The 17,918-nt window shown below is 50.3% G+C and overlaps 1 protein-coding gene across 2 annotated transcripts; it reads right to left on the reverse strand.

The window, feature by feature from the left end:
* Nucleotides 1-2,733: 2,733 nt before the first annotated feature.
* On the reverse strand, nt 2,734-17,028 carry Mybphl (myosin binding protein H like). 2 transcript variants are annotated; one of them, XM_075979019.1, is made up of 9 exons: nt 16,520-17,028; nt 8,645-8,733; nt 7,936-8,131; nt 7,608-7,747; nt 7,311-7,470; nt 7,070-7,206; nt 5,449-5,635; nt 3,996-4,039; nt 2,734-2,807 (listed from the first exon to the last, which is right to left on the reverse strand). In XM_075979019.1, exons 1-8 carry the CDS (start codon nt 16,665-16,667, stop codon nt 4,029-4,031), a joined length of 1,068 nt encoding a protein of 355 aa, XP_075835134.1. In that variant the 5' UTR covers nt 16,668-17,028; the 3' UTR covers nt 2,734-2,807; nt 3,996-4,028. The 2 variants fall into 2 exon arrangements, with proteins under 2 accessions (XP_075835134.1, XP_075835135.1); XM_075979020.1 differs by lacking the exon at nt 5,449-5,635.
* Between the last annotated feature and the right edge of the window lie 890 nt (nt 17,029-17,918).

Genomic DNA, 17,918 nt, shown 5'->3' on the forward strand with positions numbered 1-17,918 from the left:
AGCGGCGACGGCGGAGAGAGGGAACCCGGCCAACCAATGTGGGCTTGGAGCCCCGCCTCTTCCCCCGCCCCCACCTCCTGCCGTCCAGGCTGCTCTAGGTTTAGCGTCAGGGCTTTTCACCTGCTTGCTGAGACCATCCCCCCCCCCTACTCCCCCCACCCCCCCATAGAGGCACAAGAATTCTTCACTTAGCATAAGACATTTCTCTGAGATAGCTGCTATTTCTCCTCCCTGTTTCAACCCCAAAACGACGTGTATGAACAGCTATTTAAGAGTTTAAATAAGGGCTGGAGAGATGGCTCAGAGGTTAAGAGCACTGGCTGCTCTTCCAGAGGTCCTGAGTTCAATTCCCAGCAACCACATGGTGGCTCACAACCATCTGTACTGAGATCTGGCGCCCTCCTCTGGCGTGCGGGCAGAATGTTGTATACATAATAAATAAATAAATCTTAAAAAAAAAGAGTTTAAATAAATAATTAAGGAAAAAGAATTATACTTCCAGGGACACAGTAAGTCTTTGCTAAGAAGGTATTCCATAAGTGTCGAATTCATAAATAGTAATAGTAAAAAATAAATAAAAGGATTTCAGGGTAGTGCTCCTTAAACGCAGAAGGCTTACACACGGCTAGAGAGCTAAAGATCTTGCTCGTGTGAAGATTTTATTCCTTTGCCAGGATGCTGGAGGTGAGGTGTGTGAACTTTAGTGATAGGTCTGTAAATACTTTAACAAACAGCAGAGGCTGAGGTCTGACCGATCCTTAGGGCACAGCCCCTGTGGATATCCCACACCTTCGGTCCTAGGCCTGCTTCAGATGGAAGGAGGCCTCGGCTGTTGTGTCCGCTGTTGCCTGGCTATGGTCTGACCTCTCTTCTCCATTCAGACACACACACACACACACACACACACACACACACACACACCATCTCTGTCCCTTTCCCTTCTGTATTTTGTTGGTTGTTTTCTGGGACAGGGTCTCATGCTGACCTTAAATTCACCAGTAATTTTTTTTAATTAATTAATTAATTTATTTTTTATTTTATTTTATTTTTTGAGACAGCATTTAGCTGTAGTTTTAGAGCCTGTCCTGGAACTAGCTCTTGTAGACCAGGCTGGCCTCAAACTCACAGAGATCTGCCTGCCTCTGCCTCCTGAGTGCTGGGATTAAAGGCTTTGCCAAGGATAATCTTGAAGTCCTGATCCTCCTGCCTCTGCCTCCCGAGTGCTGGGATTAAAGCCCTGTGTCACACTCTGCTATATATAGGACAGCTGTCTCAGTTATCTAGCGTGTAACAGGCCACTTCAGAAAGCAGTGGCTTAGGAGCTGAGCCTGGTGGGGCGGCATGCCTGCTATCCCAGCACTTGAGAGGTCAAGGCAGAAGAGCCTCGAATTGAGGATTTTTTTTTTTTTTTTTTTTGGTTTTTCGAGACAGGGTTTCTCTGTGGCTTTGGAGCCTGTCCTGGAACTAGCTCTGTAGACCTGGCTGGTCTCGAACTCACAGAGATCCGCCTGCCTCTGCCTCCCGAGTGCTGGAATTAAAAGTGTGCGCCACCATCGCCCGGCTTTCAAATTGAGGATCTTAAAAAAAGATTTTATTTGTCTTTATTTTATGTGTATGCGTAACATGTGTGTGCCTATTCCTGCAGAGGCCAGAAGAGGGCATTTGACCTCCTGGAACTGAAGTTACAGATGGTTGTGAGCCATCATGTGGGTGCTGGCAACTGCACCCAAGCCCCCTGCAAGAGCAGCCAGTGCTCTTAACCACTGAGCTGTCTCTCTAGTCCTGTGTTTGTGGCTGTTGATGATATGAATAAAAGGGCATACAGGAATGGGAGGGGCTGTGGTCATCTTTTATGGATTCCTTTGCAGAATATCTTCAATATATGACTTGTTATAAGTATTTAAAAAAAATAGAAGCAAGAGAGACAGCATCCCAGGGCTCGGGTCCATGGGCTCTGACTTTGGTTAGTTATGTGGGATCGTTTTGTGCTGCTTGCTGGTGTGTAATGGTTATATAGTTATACCAGTTTACAGTCGAAAGCTGGGGGGAGATGACAAATCTTTTCCAGTGCCTCATGCTGTGTAGAAGTGAATTTGGTTCTGTGATAAGCCATCTGGGGTAAATGATAAAGTCAGAGACCTCAGCGGACAGGCTGGGGATGTGACCCATTCTGTAGAGAGCCTGCCTCACTTGCATGGAGTCCTGAATTCAGTCCCTAAAATCCTGTAGAGTCTGAAGCCTGTAATCCCAGCATGCAGAAAGTGGGGGCAGAAGCACCAGAAGTTCAAGGACATTGTTGGCTTATGTGTAGAGTTCAAGGCCAGGCTGGGATATATAAAACTCCATCTCAAAAAGGAGGGGGCGGGGCTGGAGAGATGGCTCAGAGGTTAAGAGCACTGACTGCTCTTCCAGAGGTTCTGAGTTCAATTCCCAGCAACCACATGGTGGCTCACAACCATCTGTACTGAGATCTGGCGCCCTTCTCTGGCACATGGGCATACATGGAGGCAGAATGTTGTATACATAATAAATAAATCTTAAAAAAAAAAGAAGTTGGGCGGGGGAGAGGGACCACTTCTGTAAGAGAGACTATGTGGATATGAAGGAACAGAAGAAAAAGAGGAATCTTAGGGTTTTGGGATCATCTAGTCTGGTTGAAAGACTGCAACCTTCATGAGTTTTCCCTATGTAGAAAGGCTCAGAAAGGACATTTCGAGAATTGAGGATCTATATATTTATTTAGCTTAGGCCAAGCCAGCTAAGGCTCCTTAAGAATACAGTCTTGTCGGTCATGCTTCCTGGAGGCCCTGCAAGGAGAGGCTATGTTAGTAACACCATACCAGACAAACAGAGCACATTCAGGATGCTCTGAGACCATCTCTCTTCGTGGTCCCTGGGTCCAGTGCTATAAATTTATTGCCCACCATGCTTTGCTCCTGAGTACCAGCTGGGAGCCAGAAGGGAACCAAGGATTGTAAGATCAACGCTGACACAACACGGTATCGACAGAGAGGGCGGGGAGGGAGAGAAACGTCTATAAGCCAGCTGGCAGAGAAGGCTCTCCTGAGGAGAGTTTGCGCATTTAATGCAGCCCATAGGGTTTTCATTTGCTCCGTATCGTTGATGGGCTTAAATAAATGGCTTGGAGGATCGAATTCGTGCTCAGTTTTCTTCAGCCAGGAGCTGAAAGTCAAGAGGAAATGTTGGGAGCTAGGTCTCTGTTGTTCTGCCATGGGCCTTTCTTTCACCTCAGCCATAAGTTTATACACAGCATTTTCCCTGGGAATGATGGGGAATTCGAAACAGCTACCGCATTCTAGATAATGATCCAAGCAGCCCTTTGCCAGTGATGAGCGGCTTGGAAACCACGTACCCAAATGTTAAGTTATTGTTGACATTTAACAGAAATGATTTTCTTCTGCTGAACAGAAATTTAAAAGAATGGGGACAAGCCACTTTGTTTCTTACCCACTTGTGATAGTGAGGGAGGAACACTGAGCAGAACTGTCCCCTACCTACAGTGCAGGTCTGCCAGTGGGGACTCTGGTCTCTTCCTCTTAAGGTCCCCACCCAGCTCTTCCCACAGAACACCATGATCAGGTAGAAGCTCACATTCTCCAAAGATGATTAGGTTTCATCCCTATCATTGACCTAAGTAGAAATGCACAGGCTATGACAAAAGTCGACTTTCCCTATTCTAGGTCCCTCCAAAGAGCTGACAGTGTTAGAACCTAAGGGGGGGAGAAGAAGGCGGGCAGTGGTGGCGCACGTCTTTAATCCCAGCACAAAGGCAGGTGGACCTCTGTGAGTTCGAGGCCAGCCTGGTCTATAAGAGCTAGTTCCAGGACAGGCTCCAAAGCTACAGAGAAACCCTGTCTTGGAAAAAAAAAATCACCATGGACACATGGTTGAGAGGCTCACATTCATCCCAAACTCAACAGTATTTGCCCGAGCATGAACTAATCCATCTAGACACCATTTCCCTCCTTCCTTACCTTCCTCGAATTTCCCGTCTTCCTAGGACAGCCTTAATGAGGAGCTGCAAAAACACAGACATTTCTCAGTGTTAACATGGCAGACATCTCTGGAAAACCTCCTCCCAGAGCACTGGGAATGGATGTCCTGCTTAACTTCGGGGATGTCCATGAGACTAGCTGGGGAGTCTATACATAGAGAACAGGATATATAAAGGCCACCTCACTCATGATTCATGCAGCAAATATTTCGCTACAACCTTCTGTGTGACAGCAACTAGGCTGACACTGGGGACAAAGCTCGATGTCATCGAGCTTATAGTTTAGCTGGAAGACAAATCTATAAATAGCCAAGTACAAAATAATGTGCTGGGGTGATATGATCATATTTACTGTATATAGGAATATAGGTATAAAATGACCCCCCCAACCCAATAATATGCTAGTTCCGTGATGGGGATTCCGACAAAGTATCAGGAAAGGATATAAATGAACGGATCTCCTAGAGAGGGCAGACAGTGCAGTGCTACCTAAGCAAGCCAAGGGGAAAGCAAAATAAAACCACTAAACTTCTGCAGCATTCCTGGACTGGGACAGAAGATCACAGGACTTAAAGGGATTTGAGCAAGGGGCCTTGGCCTTTGGTGATGGCCTTCTAGAGAACCATCTCCCCAGCTAACTATCACTGGTGAACAGTTACCTCCGCCATCTCCAGCTAACTATCACTGGTGAATGGTTATCTCTGCCATCTCCAGCTAACCATCACTGTAAACAGTTATCTCTGCCATCTCCAGCTAACCATCACTGTAAACAGTTATCTCTGTTGTCTCCCAGCTAACCATCACTGTAAACAGTTATCTCTGCCATCTCCCAGCTAACCATCACTGTACACAGTTTTCCTCTTATATTTCACACTGGTACTTTAAAAAAAAAAACTGAAAATAGTGATTCTTCCTACACTGTTGAATTGTGATGGGCAGAAATGGGTGGTAAATGAGCTCCTAGTGTATCTTCATGGTGACAGCGACACGAGGGTCTCAGTCAGTGGTGATGATGTTCTCTTGACTGGATCTAGTGACTGAGGCAATCACCTCTAGGCACATCTGTGAAGGGTGTTCCTAGAGAGTTTTAATGGAGGAGGGAAGACCCACCCTGGTCATGAGTAACATCATCCCATAGGTTGGGAGCCTGAATAAAAAGACAAAAGGAAAACACGTGAGGAGCATCAGTGTTCACCTCTCTCTGCCTCCTGCTGTGTCCAGACATGAGGGAGCAGCCTCATGTTCTTCTTCCTGCTACCAGGATACACCCCTGCCCTATTGTGGTCTTCCCTGCCTTGACAGACTGTGCTCTCGAGCCATGAGCCAAACAGTCCTTCATCGAAGGGAGGGATTTTTCTATCTCAGCTTGAGTTTCTCTTGGAGGGTGGAAGAAGGAGACGCTGGCATCCTAGGCACTGCTTCTCCATCTTTACCTTTAACATCCACCCGACAGTCCACGGACGCCTCCCCCAGGGCGTTGATGGCCTTGCAGGTGTAGATGCCTCCATCAAAGGGACTAGGCTTGCGGATCTCCAGGGAGCAGATCCCCAGCTGACTGAGGGCTCTGTACTTGGGGTTGCCTTGGAGATCCATCTTGTTCTTTAGCCAGATGATCTTGGGCTGGAAGATGAAGATGAGAGGCAGCAGAGCTGAGTAAGAGTCGGTCGTCCTTCCTGTGCTCCATGTCTAGTACTCTGCCTGCAAGGCTTGTGGATGATGGCTTCCTGCAAGGGTCCCTGCCCCCATGTTGTGGGATTGGATTCCCCTTTCAGTGCCTTCAGCAATGGCTGGAGCTCCTTCTTGGGTTTGTGTAGAGTGTGACTAGTCCACTCCAACAGATGTCCCTGACTTGGAAGAAACTGCTCAAGGAGCCATTGTGTGTTATGACTGGACATCAAGGTCTACTTTTTTTAAGTTAAAAAAAGTTTTAAAATAGGGTCTCCCTAGATAGATCAGGCTAGGCAGGCTGGTCTCCCTATGTAGCTTTAAGTATTCTCCCTATGTAGACCAGGCTGGGCACACTGGTCTCAGACTCACGGAGATCCCTCTATCTCTGCCTCTAGAGTCTTGGGACTAAAGGTATGCATTACCACACCTAGCTATGAGCTCCACTTAAAAGTGCATGTATAAAATACATGTATAAAACATACGTATTAAAGCCACCCTAGTGGCACATGCCTTTAAGCCCAGCACCTGGGAGGCAGAGACAGATGGATCTCTCAGAGTTTCAGGCCAGCCTGGTCTACAGAGCAAGTTCCAGGACAGCCAAGACTACACAGAGAATTCCTATCTCAAAACAAATTTTTAAATAACAATTATGTGTATGTGGAGAGGCAGAAGGGTGCACTGGAGCCATAACGCATGTGTGGAGGTCACTTGTTCTGTCCACCATGTGGGTCCCAGAGACTGAACTCGGGTTGTCGGGCTTGGGAGCAAGCACTGTTACCCACTGATCCATCTTGCCAGCCCAGGGTCTCCATTTTTCATGTACATATTGTGATCCATTCATATCCTACCTATCCCACTGCTTGTGAGTGGTTTCTGTTGTTGTCCGTCTACACCTCCCCCCCCCCCCCCCCCGTTTCGGAAGTAGTTTTTCTAGAGTGGTTTTTATCATAATTCCCCTTCCAAGATGTTATCTCCACTCAGTCTGACCTGCACTTGTAACCCGAGTTACTTGGTAACGGCTGCTATGGGTGTGGAGTACAAAGAACAGATTGCATGCAGAGCGAGCGGCGTGCATGTGTGTAATCCTGCAGACAAGGCATGAGGAGCGACTAAAGGGAAGCCAGTGGGAATCGGACACTTCTGCCAGATAACTAGCTGGAAGCGATGTCTTTGTACATGAGGACCTCAGCCTCAAAGGGAACATCGTTTGCATCCATCTATCTTGAATTACAGACGCCCTGACAGTTCCTAAGTAACCTGCTGTCCCGGAGGCAGATGGTGGCACTGAGAGCAGATGTTCAATTAGAATGCCCTGTGACATAGCTCAGGATGGGACAGTAGCAGGAAGCGGCTCAGGACACCCCGTCCCCCCAGCTCCCCACTCACCTTGGGAGAGGCGCGCACAGAGCAGAAGAGTTGGGTGTCGTAGCCAGTGATGGTGGTGCAGTCTGCCAGAGGCTGGGTGAACGTGGGGGCTTCTGAGAGGTCCCGCTGGGCAAACCCTTTGGTCTTGTAAACAGGAGCTGTGGGTACCAAGAGGAACCACGATGTGGCATCTGAGAACCTTGCCCCACTTCAGGTCCTGTTCTTTCTCAGTCTTGGCAGCCCACAGTCTCAGCTTCCTTACCTGCTTTCTGGATGTGGGCAAGGTCAGCTGTAACAGGAGCCGTTTCACTGAGCCCACACTGGTTCTCCGCAAAGACGCGAAAGGCATAGGAGTTGCCAACGATGAGGTCGGAGATTACGCAGCTGGTGCGGTGGTAACGCTCCAGGACCGTGAACCACAGCTGTGGGTCCCCAGGAGACGTCGTGTGAGACACCACAGCTTTGGGCTTTTCTTTCTTTTTGTTTTGCCTCACCCCACGTGGAGCTTCTGGAAGCTCAGAATGCCTCCCTCCCTCCCTCCGTCCCAGACTGGCCTCACCCCAGACTTCTTGTCAGCCTTCTGCACCGTGTATCCCAGGAGTGCTGTATTGCCCGTATCTTGTGGAGGTGTCCATTCCAGAGTAGCATTGGAGCCCCAAACATCCACCAACTTAATACTCTGAGGAGGGCCTGGCTTCTCTGGAAGGGCAAAGCCATGGCAGTGGGCACCATGCAAACCGCATGTGTTGTCTCACTTAGAAACACCCCTGTCTCCTTTCTCTGTTCAGAGGCCTCCCATCGCCTGCCAGCATCTCAGCGACTCCCTGCGCTGGCTCCTGTTCATCCAGGAGAGCCTAGAAACCACCTCTCCCATCACCCAAACTTACCGATCACCAGGATATTGATGGTAGCAGTGGCCTGCAGTCCACCAAGCTGCACACAGAGTTGGTAGCATCCTGAATCAGCACGCTGGGCTTCTCTGATGAAAAGAATGGAGTCCTGCTCCCCGCTCCGCACACTCACACGACTGTTGTCCAGGGCAGAGCCATTGTGAGTCCAGGTGGTTTGAGGCTTGGGTTTGCCCTGAGCAGTGGGGATAAGGCTGGAGCATTCCCAAGAGGCTCTTATATACACACACTCTCCTCCTGTTGCTGCAGGGAGTCTACCCCAGGCCCACAGGTATCTTGACATGGAGCTGCATTCCTTAAGCTAGAGGGTGCGTGCATGGGTGCATGTGTGTTTGATAGACTCCTCCAGGGAAATCCCTCCTTTCGGTGTTGTCTCCAGACATAGAACTGGCTTTGAGTCTTTTAGGGTACTCAAAATAGCTAGTTAGCTGAGTGACTGACCCCAAATCCCTAAGAACCCTCTAAAACTGAGGGCCTGGATGCAGGGCCTGGCTTAGCTTTGCCTCCTCTCATGGGGCATATCTGTCTGGTCAAACCCAGCCTTGGGAGCATGGGATGATGGTGATCTGGCCTCAGACTTCTGATACTATGGGTCTTCTCATCCAAGGCCAGAAAGACGGCCACGACCCTAGTTCTGTCTCCAAGTCAAAGCCCTGACCTGGTCCCAACATGGGGTTGGTGTGATCACCTGGAATGGGATTAGTAGATTCACTGTGTCCCCAACCTTCCGGATGTAAGTCTGTCTCAGGGCCCGAGGTAGCCAGATCTTGGGGTACTCTGAGTGATAGAGAGAACAGGGAACAAATACTTAGAGGAAGTGGGTGCTGGTCAAAGATTAAGCCCTTATCATAGGGGATGTTCCTAGACCCTTCTGTTGCGCTGGGGATCAAACCCAGCAATCTCAGTCACTCTGGGGCTAGATCATTAGACCATACACCCACACCCGTTCCATTGCTGGGACTTAGGGGGCAGATGGCTGGAGCAACCCCAGGAAAGGCTAAGGTCTCTGGGAGGAACATGGGAGCTGGATGTGGTAATGCCGACTTGTAACCTTAGCCCGTAGGAAGTGAGCCGGATGGACTGCACAGTGAGAACCTGGACCTTGAACCTGGTGCTGGCTTTGGTTTGTAACTCTCAGCCACCAGCTTTCCACCTGTTTGTTTTCTTCCCTTCCACATGCCAGACCCTTCAGTCTTCACAGCTGGTCTTTCCAGTGATGTTTTGCTTGGTCCTTAATAACATTGCTGCCCAAGTGAATCCTCTCCCAGGCGGCCTTGAGAGATGGCTTTCTGCTCTGCAGAGGAGCCAACACCCTGTCCTCCCATGGAGACAGCGCTGAAGACATCCCAGAGGGAGCCAGTGCCTGGGTCCCTTCTCTTCATTTCCACCCTGCTCCCTCCACTGTGTGGCATTCTCCCCAAGGGTAGTAGATCACTTCATATAAACAAACCCTGGGGAGGATTGGGTCCCTTCCTTGCCTTTGCTGTCCAGGCATGCAGCAGGAAGCGTTGGGAGATTACACGCCTTTTGCTACCAATGCAGGAGAGAGGTGCTCAGGGGGTTGTAGTGTGTGTTCTTGGGAGGATGCTGAGGGCTGTGGAAGTGCAGACATCCCACCTGGCTCACTTGAGGACCATTTTTTCCTCCTACCTTTCCAGAGTGGCTGTTTCCTCTTTTCTCCAAGGCAGTCCCCTGCTGCTTTTGTTTTAAGTTAGACTGTGGCAGCACCTCAGTTCCCACGACAACCCAAGACTTCCTGCCAAAACTGCTTCCTAGTAGTTGAAGAAATTCCACCCTGGTACATTCCTGCGGCCAGAGTGCTTGACAGGGCATTCCAAGTTTGCTGATAGCACGCATTTCCCTGAGAGTATTGGGCCCAACATGAGCATGTTTGCTTATAGACTGAACAGCTTGAATGCACACATTGTATAAAGCAACCCTTTAAATGAAGCGAGTTAAAAGAAAATAATAGACAGAGGTCCCGCTGTGCTCTTCATACGCCTCATGTTATAGCCAACCTCCCATCATGATCTCCAACCACTTGTCTTCAGAAGTCAATAGAAACACGAACGCTTGCTGACCATCACGTTGATCTAGCTTCCTTGCTTTGCTGTTCTCACTTGGGATGGACCTGATTTGGTCTGTGCCTTTGGAAGCTGTGTGCTAAGGGGACATGAGTGTTCTCAGTAGGAACAGGGCAGGCATGCTGCCCAGACTGCCCAGTGACCCTGCTCTGTCTGCTCTCTGCTGACTTTGGTGGCAGGGGGGGTGAGGTGGGAACAACCGAAGTGTTGTATGATGCGTCCCTTTTCTGTGGCCATCTTGGCAAGCAACCAAGGGGTTGAACAGAGGCGGATGTGAGTTTTTTCTTTTCGAAGGAGAGAAGTAATTGAAAAGGAAGATCAAAAAACCTCATCTTGTTGGCCTCGGTTTTCCATTGTTGAGCAAGGAAATAAGCTTTCGCACTTGGCCAAGGGACATGCTCCTCTGTCCCTGTGCTACCTATGGGGCCATGGGAGTTAAAAGGGCTCTCAGTGAGTACCCAGAAAAACAAGCCAACCAGAGGGGGCAAGGCTCAGAGAGACACTGACTTGCTGAGCTCCAGGCTAGGTGTGGAGTTGGGCCTGGCGCCCAGGACTCCCGCCTCCCTAGCTGGAACCAGAAGTCTGAAGGACCCATTTTCCAAGCATGACTCACCCATCCAGTCTCCTGCCCTCATCAGTGTCTCCCTAGACCAAGGAGCCAGAGTCAGGGCCTGGTATGACCTCTAGCCACCCAGAGGATGCGGGAAAAGAAGGGAGACAGAAGGGTAGGCTCAGGGACCAAGCAGGCCTGAGCTGTGAGGATAGGAGCCACGTTTCCCACTGGGAGATGCATAAACTGAGTCCTACCTTACTGAGGTTTCAGCTCAAGACCAGGTCTGGCCTTCTGCTGACTGACTGATGGGAGCTGATATCTGTTTCTACCTGGCATTTCTTATTTCTTACAAATTTTCTCAGAGAACGTTAGCATCCGTTCACCCACACTAGAGAGAAGAAGGAGCATCAGCTCGTGTGCAGAGCTGGGGGGATGTACAGAGCAGCCTTTGAAGTCTCAAGGGGAGCCCACCGTGGGATGCTGAGGTGGGGGAGGGTCTCCCCGAGGCTCTTTATTTATGAGTCTTTGACAAGATGATCCTATTGAAGTCACCAGGGTGTCCCTGACTCTCAGGGAAGAGCCACAGGTGGCCCTGAGGGTGACCACACGCTGGTTAGTGAGAGGGTCTGGCAGCTAACGGTGCCCTGTCAGCATTGGGTTCTGTCACCTTCCAAATTCAACCCGGTCAGCAACCTGACCCTCTGCTCAGAATGTTAACTGAGGGCTCCTTGGAGGCCTTTCTCTTCATGCCTCCGTGTAAATTGGACTGACCTTGGGGAGGTTTCCCCATCACACCCAAGGGCATTTCCTCCTCAGATGTCAGGAAGCAACAGGACTCAGAACCCAGAGCTCTAAGGAAGAGCCTCAGTGTTCTCAGGCCAGACCGATGGCCACAGTTTGATTTTCTCCCCTTGTATTCCTGGGGGGAAAGGATTTTGAAATTTCCTTTGAGAAACATTGACCTCTGAGCTGGATTGTTCTCATTCTTTTCTCTCCAACAGAATATTGTCCGAGTCTAAAAAATGTAGCTTATTTCGAGTCCTGAGATCTTGGCTACCCCAACTTTAATCTCCCGAAGCTCATGTTCCTTTTTTTCTATTCTCATAGGAAATAATTGGCCATATCCTCCCATAATTTTCTGTTACATGGCCAGAGACTTTCTCTCCTGAGATTGTATGGCTCATCACTGCTATGTCCTGGGGAGAAAAGAAAAAGAGCACGTATATGGGAGAGTGGTGTGTGTGTTTGTGTGTGTGTGTGCGCGCACACACACAAATAAATGCATGCATGCATACATAAACACATGCCTGTGTGAGTAAGTGGTTACCAAAACAAGGACAAAAGGTTCAAAACCATTTATGGATTTGAAAGCAAATGTTTCTAGGGATTTAAGAAGGAAGCAACAGACTTTTTCAGAGAAACATTTACACTTACACACTCTACATTGGTAGGGTATGGTTGGAAAAGAAAGAGAAAACCCTCCTTATAAAGGACAACCTTATAAACCCTCCTTGAAGACTATGAAAGCAAGATTAGGAAAACCAAAAGGCCATAGAAGCAGAAATAACAGTTCTCTGTGATAAAGACTTATCATCCCTTTTCGGTCTTGCTCTCATGGTTGGGGGCTTTGGACCCTGCTCACTGCCTCTGTCGTCAACATGGCTCCACACATAAGTCCTACTCATCTCAATGTCCATCCTTTTAACCCCTGCAGGTCCTCTCACTCCCTGGTTCACTGTTTAAAGCGGGGGTTTCAGCACCAGATAGGTGAAGTAAGGACGTGACTGCTCCAAAGTATGGTCAAAGGGAAGGTCTTTATTGTCGATATGAGGAAGAGGACAAGCCAGAGGCATCCGGAAGAGTGAGGAGCAGGGAGAGAAAGTAGTGAACTAAACATGACCAATAGACTGAACCCAGTCATGCGAGGAGGAGGAGAGATGAGGGGGGAGCACCAAGAGAGAGCCAAGGGAACCAAGAAAGAGCATGGCCAAATTGGCGGGGTCATATGGGAATGAGAAGGGAAGGGAGGAAGGGAAGCCCAGGAGCTGGAAAAGTTGAGGGTAGGGGGTGGGGGCAGGGTGAGAAAAGCTGAGAGGAGCCATGGGTACTGAGTGAGCCTGGAGGCCAGCAGGCATGGTATATCTGGCGCGGTACCTCCTAGGGATGCTGATAGGAACTGCAATTAGCCATTTGATCTGAGTTTCTTTTGGACTTGACACCAATTCAGAGCCTGCTTCAGTGTTGGATCTTGTGGTCATTCTCCCCACCCATAAACTACAACCTTCCTGTGATCCAGAGAGTGGTGTACTCCCTCCACACCTTGACCACCAACTCTGATGTTACCTGACTTCACAGTACATCTGAGCAGCGACTGCCCCACCAGGGACAGTTTCCCGTGACCGCTGCTGTAGGCTAGGTACTAATTCTCTCTGATGTAGTGTGAGTAGAGAGGACGGGGATTGTTTAAGTGCCAGGGCTTGTAAGAAATAACTTTTCCGTGTCCCCCAACTTCTGTCTGTAGGCAGATTACCATAGGACCCCTCAAGTGGCAAAACCCCTGTAGGAAAAATGCCAGTGTCCCTGAATTGCTTTGTGGAGAATGAGCTCCCTAAGAGGGACACTTATTTTCAGTCCTATACTAGCAGTTCAGTCCTAAACTAGCTCACGCTGTTTCTGAAGTGTACTTATTTCATCAGCTAGCACCCCTAATGGATAGACTCTCCATTTGCCTCTCATCCCGAATGCTACAATATTGCAATTCTGTCACCACAGAGGCATGCCCCCCCCCCCCAGTCTCCCTAGCTCCCATCCGTGTTGCCTGTTCCTCTCTTCCCCATGAGCCCAGAGTTCACAGTCATGACACCCACTTTCTTGCATAATCACCCAGCTCCTTCTGTCCTCTCTTTCTTCATTACACCCTCTTGGCAGTTCCTGATCCTGGTTAAATAAACCTCTACCCACACAATGTCTGTGAATGCACAGACAAGCATGCAGGAGAAAACAGAACGTCTGCTGACTTGACATGGAAATACAATGTCTATGGATGTGAAATTTTTGACAAATAACCATGTTGCCTGTATGAGGCATGACACCGTAGACAGGGGCGTCGTAGTTCTCCCTTCCATGTATCCCCTCAGCCCCTGAAGATCCAAATGTGAAGTGTGAATAATAGTATGTAAGTGATCTATGAAAATGGAATTGATTATGTAAATGACTAAAATATATTCTGACTTGACTATTAAGATGCTTTCAGACAGACTTTGATAAAAAAATTTTTTCTGAGATAGGCTCTCACTATGAAGATCAGGCTAGTTTTGAACTCACAGAGATTCACCTGCCTCTGCTTCCCAAGTGCTGATATTAAAGACTTGTATCACTACTGCCCCTCGTCACCCCTGCCCTGGCCGCCCCTCGTCACCCCTGCCCTGGCCGCCCCTCGTCACCCCTACCCTGGCCGCCCCTCCTCACCCCTGCGCTGGCCGCCCCTCGTCACCCCTGCCCTGGCCACCCCTCGTCACCCCTGCGCTGGCCGCCCCTCGTCACCCCTGCCCTGGCCGCCCCTCGTCACCCCTACCCTGGCCGCCCCTCGTCACCCCTGCCCTGGCCGCCCCTCATCACCCCTGCCCTGGCCGCCCCTCGTCACCCCTGCGCTGGCCGCCCCTCGTCACCCCTGCCCTGGCCGCCCCTCGTCACCCCTGCCCTGGCCGCCCTTCGTCACCCCTGCGCTGGCTGCCCATCATCCCAGAATCAGTTCATCCTTCATAGTGCTGTGTCTTGATGACTCTCTGCCCCTGGGTCCTAGCATTGTCTCTCTCCCTGGCTGTGCTATCGCCTCAGTGGCCCAACCCATTAAGTACATTACTGCCTCAGGACCTTTGCACTTGATCTACCTACCGAAAAAATAATCCACTTAAATATCTATTCTTCTGATGTTCAAATCATACCCTGTTCGTGAGGCCTTTGCTCATCGTCCTTTTTGGAACATGAAGTTTGCTTGCCTCTTCCTCCCAGCACTTGGACTCCTTTCCTGTGGTACTTTTGGCACCACACCGTCTTCCACTTATCTGTCCCCTTCCTTCTTTAGAATATACCTTGGAGGCATTGTTTTAGTTAATTCTGCTTATTTTTCTACCTGGCTACTGCTAGGACACTGTCTAGCATATAGTAGGTGAGGAAGTCAGTATTTGTAGGGGGAGGAAGGGAACCATAGAGGCAGGCTGACTCTTCTTCAGTGTGAGATCAGCTCCCTGGCCTGGAAGACACTCGGAGGAGGTTCAGCCGGGACACAGGTGCACAGCTGCTCAGAGCAATTCTGTTGAAATCAGTGGCTGACCATCTCTGCCTCAGGGCCCAGCTTCTCCAGCGCAGGGGTGTAGCTCTTCCCTAGCCTCTCCTTTCGATCCTTCAGGTTTTGACTCCTGGACACAGTACCTCGGTGGGGCGCTGAGGATAAATGGTACCAATGCCAGCTGCGTCATCCTGCTGATTTGGCCGTGCAGTCAGCCTGAACGTCTATTATTGGTCATTTGCAGCCTGTTCTGATCATGCCAGTGAATTTCCGCCCACTTGGCCGTCCCCGCTGTCACACACACTCTCTGCAGCACCCCTCAGATTCTGTGCCCTCTCTGAGGAACAGGCAGTGTTAGGAGGCAGTCAGTCTTCGGAACTCTGAGAACTTAGGAGTCTTAGGTCCCCCGCCAGGCGTCCTTCAACATTGCTAGGTGGGTTTCAGAAGCCCTGTGAACTTCAGCAACGCTTTTGGTTTATCTTTCCCAGGGTTAAGAGTCCAAAAGTGAGTAGCTATGGACAGAACATGGCTGTCATCTCTTTCTTGGAAATGTTCCCATGTTAACTTAGCCTCTTCCAATGCAAATCAGATCGCTTCGGCAACCCTTCTAACTACCCTGCTTGGGAGAACTTTAAAGTCCTTTTACAGAGAAGAAACTGAAACTGAGTGGTTGACTTGTCCAAGGTCACCGTGTAGCTTGAGGTCACCCTGGGAAAGGAGACGGAACTTCGCCTGCCGGCCCAGAATGTCATTTTTTTCTCCCACCTCTTCTCTTGCTGGAGTTCATAGGTTCCTTGTGTGTGGTCTTCAAATCTCCTGCGAATTTAACCCGGTGTACCACTGGGACTCTGTTGGGCTAAATGTTTAGCACAGCCACAGGGTGGCTAAAGACCATCACAAAGAAGGGAGGAGCCTTTTCTCAACGTCCTGGGTCTGCAGACCCAGGGGTAGTGGAGACACACATTCATTTGGCTCCGGGCAGTTTTCCAGGTGAGCTGGGGAGAGGGGGCTCAGCCAGAACAGTTGGGGCTGGGGCAGTTAGCAGGGCGATGGGGCTAGAACAGGCACCAAGTAGAAAGTAGAAATGGAGTACTCCCTAAAAGGCTCTGCTTCACAGAGCTCTGACTTTGAGAGGCCACGGCCAGGTGAGCTGGTGCAGGGCTTTAGGGTTCTGTCCTGATGCTGTAGCATGGCCCAGGCGGAGGCTGCCTAAGATGCTCAACTTCCTCATTTAGCCTTGGTTTGGGGATCATTCTTCCCCTAGAAATGCCTCCTACCTCACCCCCACCCGCCCACCCCGTTCCCTTCCCAGTTGGCTATGAGTCTCCTGGGTCCTCCCGGGACTTGTGACTATTCTTGATGGCAAAAATATAACATATCATTGCTAGCCACTGTAAAGTGCCGCTTCACAGGCTGACTTTTCAGCTAAAGAGCAAACCACAGATATTTGAGTAGCAAGTCCCAATTTGAGAAGGAGTGTGAGGGCTCCCATGAATATTCCTACATTATCCTCAGTAGCAGTACCCTAAAGTTCTTAAAGCCCGCGCACAGGGGTGGGTGGACCCCTAAAGTGTATCCAAGACAGTGGGAAGGTCTCGCCTCCCCTCCTCCCACGCTTCTCAGCATCCCCACCCTCACCTTCAATAGAGGGCAGGAGCTGCTGAGAGGGCCTGGCTGCGTCCTGCAGATGTGAAACCTGTGTTCCTTCAGCATCCCCTGGGCCAGCAGCTGCTTCCACCTGCCGCTGGGAACATGAGGCCACCTCCAGTGTGGTGGCTGTCTCCATGCTGGGCTCCTGCCGAAGATTTTCTCGGATGCTGCTGAGGGAGGGGCTAAGCACCTGCTGTCCAGGCTGATCTCCCTGGGGTCCGCAGCCAGCCGTGGGCTTATGTAATGGGCTGGCTTTTCCCCACCCACCTACTCCCACTGAGGGGTGAAGTAGGGGCCAGGGGAAGAGGAGGATCAGAGAGCAGCCCAGAATAGCTCCAGGAGGGGGGCTGAGGTGGCCCTGTTATCTTGGGCATGAGATGACACCCCTACAGCATCAGGAGGGAGAGGGGAGCTGGAGCACAGGGTGCACAGCAGGGACTTCTGTCTTTGAGAGACCTGCGTGATAACTCCTGACCTCCAGCCCATCCGACGGGGCATAGTGTCCCAAGACCAGCGAACTCTCAGGTACAGCTTTAGCTGCCCCCACACTTACTGAACAGCAGTCCACACCTTGGCCTTCATGGGTCCCTCCCTTTGCTGTCCCAGCCCCAAGGGCAGGGTAGGGCAAGGGTGAGGACAGTCAGTCAGTCCTCTGCAGCCAGACTACACTGGTCACACTTGAGCTCTGTCATCAGCTAGCTGTGTGACAGCCTGCCCCTGTGTATGTGTGGATGTACCGGGGGTGGTCTCACATCCTCCCTCGTGCATGCATGTGTGTGTGTGTGTGTGCGTGTGTGTGTGCGTGTATACCGGGGGTCATCTCCCACCTTCCCTCGTGTGTGTGCGTGCATGTGTGTGTACTGGGGGTTGTCTCGCACCTTCCCTTGTGTGTGTGCGTGCATGTGTGTGTGTACTGGGGGTCGTCTCGCACCTTCCCTCGTGCGTGTGTGTGTGCGTGTATACCGGGGGTCATCTCCCACCTTTCCTCATGTGTGTGTGCATGCACATGTGTGTGTACTGGGGGTTGTCTCGCACCTTCCCTTGTGTGTGTGTGTGCATACATGTGTGTGTGCTGGGCTTGAACCCAGGGCCTTGTGCTTGCTGGACAAGGCCTCCCCCAGCTCCCTACCCCCAGCATCTCAGTTGGGTTTCATTTGTGAAATGGAGATAATAATAACCATAGGGTTATGAGGATTAAACGAGGTAATCTCTCTAAAGTGCTTAGCAGAGTGTAGCTGACTAAGTGCTGGATAAATGGGAGCTATTTTTAGTCCAGACCAGCATTTTCCCCTTTGAAAGCTGTCAATGGCTCTCTTCCTACAAGATAAAGCACAAATGAAGTGAGAGGCAACCTAGTACAGAGAGGAAAGCTCTCCAGGGACAGGGA

Source organism: Microtus pennsylvanicus, chromosome 7 (genome assembly GCF_037038515.1).
Source record: "Microtus pennsylvanicus isolate mMicPen1 chromosome 7, mMicPen1.hap1, whole genome shotgun sequence".
NCBI lineage: Eukaryota > Metazoa > Chordata > Mammalia > Rodentia > Cricetidae > Microtus > Microtus pennsylvanicus.

What these genes read in the sequence shown, in the direction of transcription:
- Mybphl (XM_075979019.1), bottom strand. Translation starts at nt 16,667, where the DNA reads ATGGAGACAGCCACCACACTGGAGGTGGCCTCATGTTCCCAGCGGCAG. An exon ending in CATCAATATCCTGGTGATCG is followed by an intron (nt 7,748 to 7,935) that starts GTAAGTTTGGGT and finishes TTGCCCTTCCAG; the next exon opens with AGAAGCCAGGCCCTCCTCAG. An exon ending in AGGCTGACAAGAAGTCTGGG is followed by an intron (nt 7,471 to 7,607) that starts GTGAGGCCAGTC and finishes GGGGACCCACAG; the next exon opens with CTGTGGTTCACGGTCCTGGA.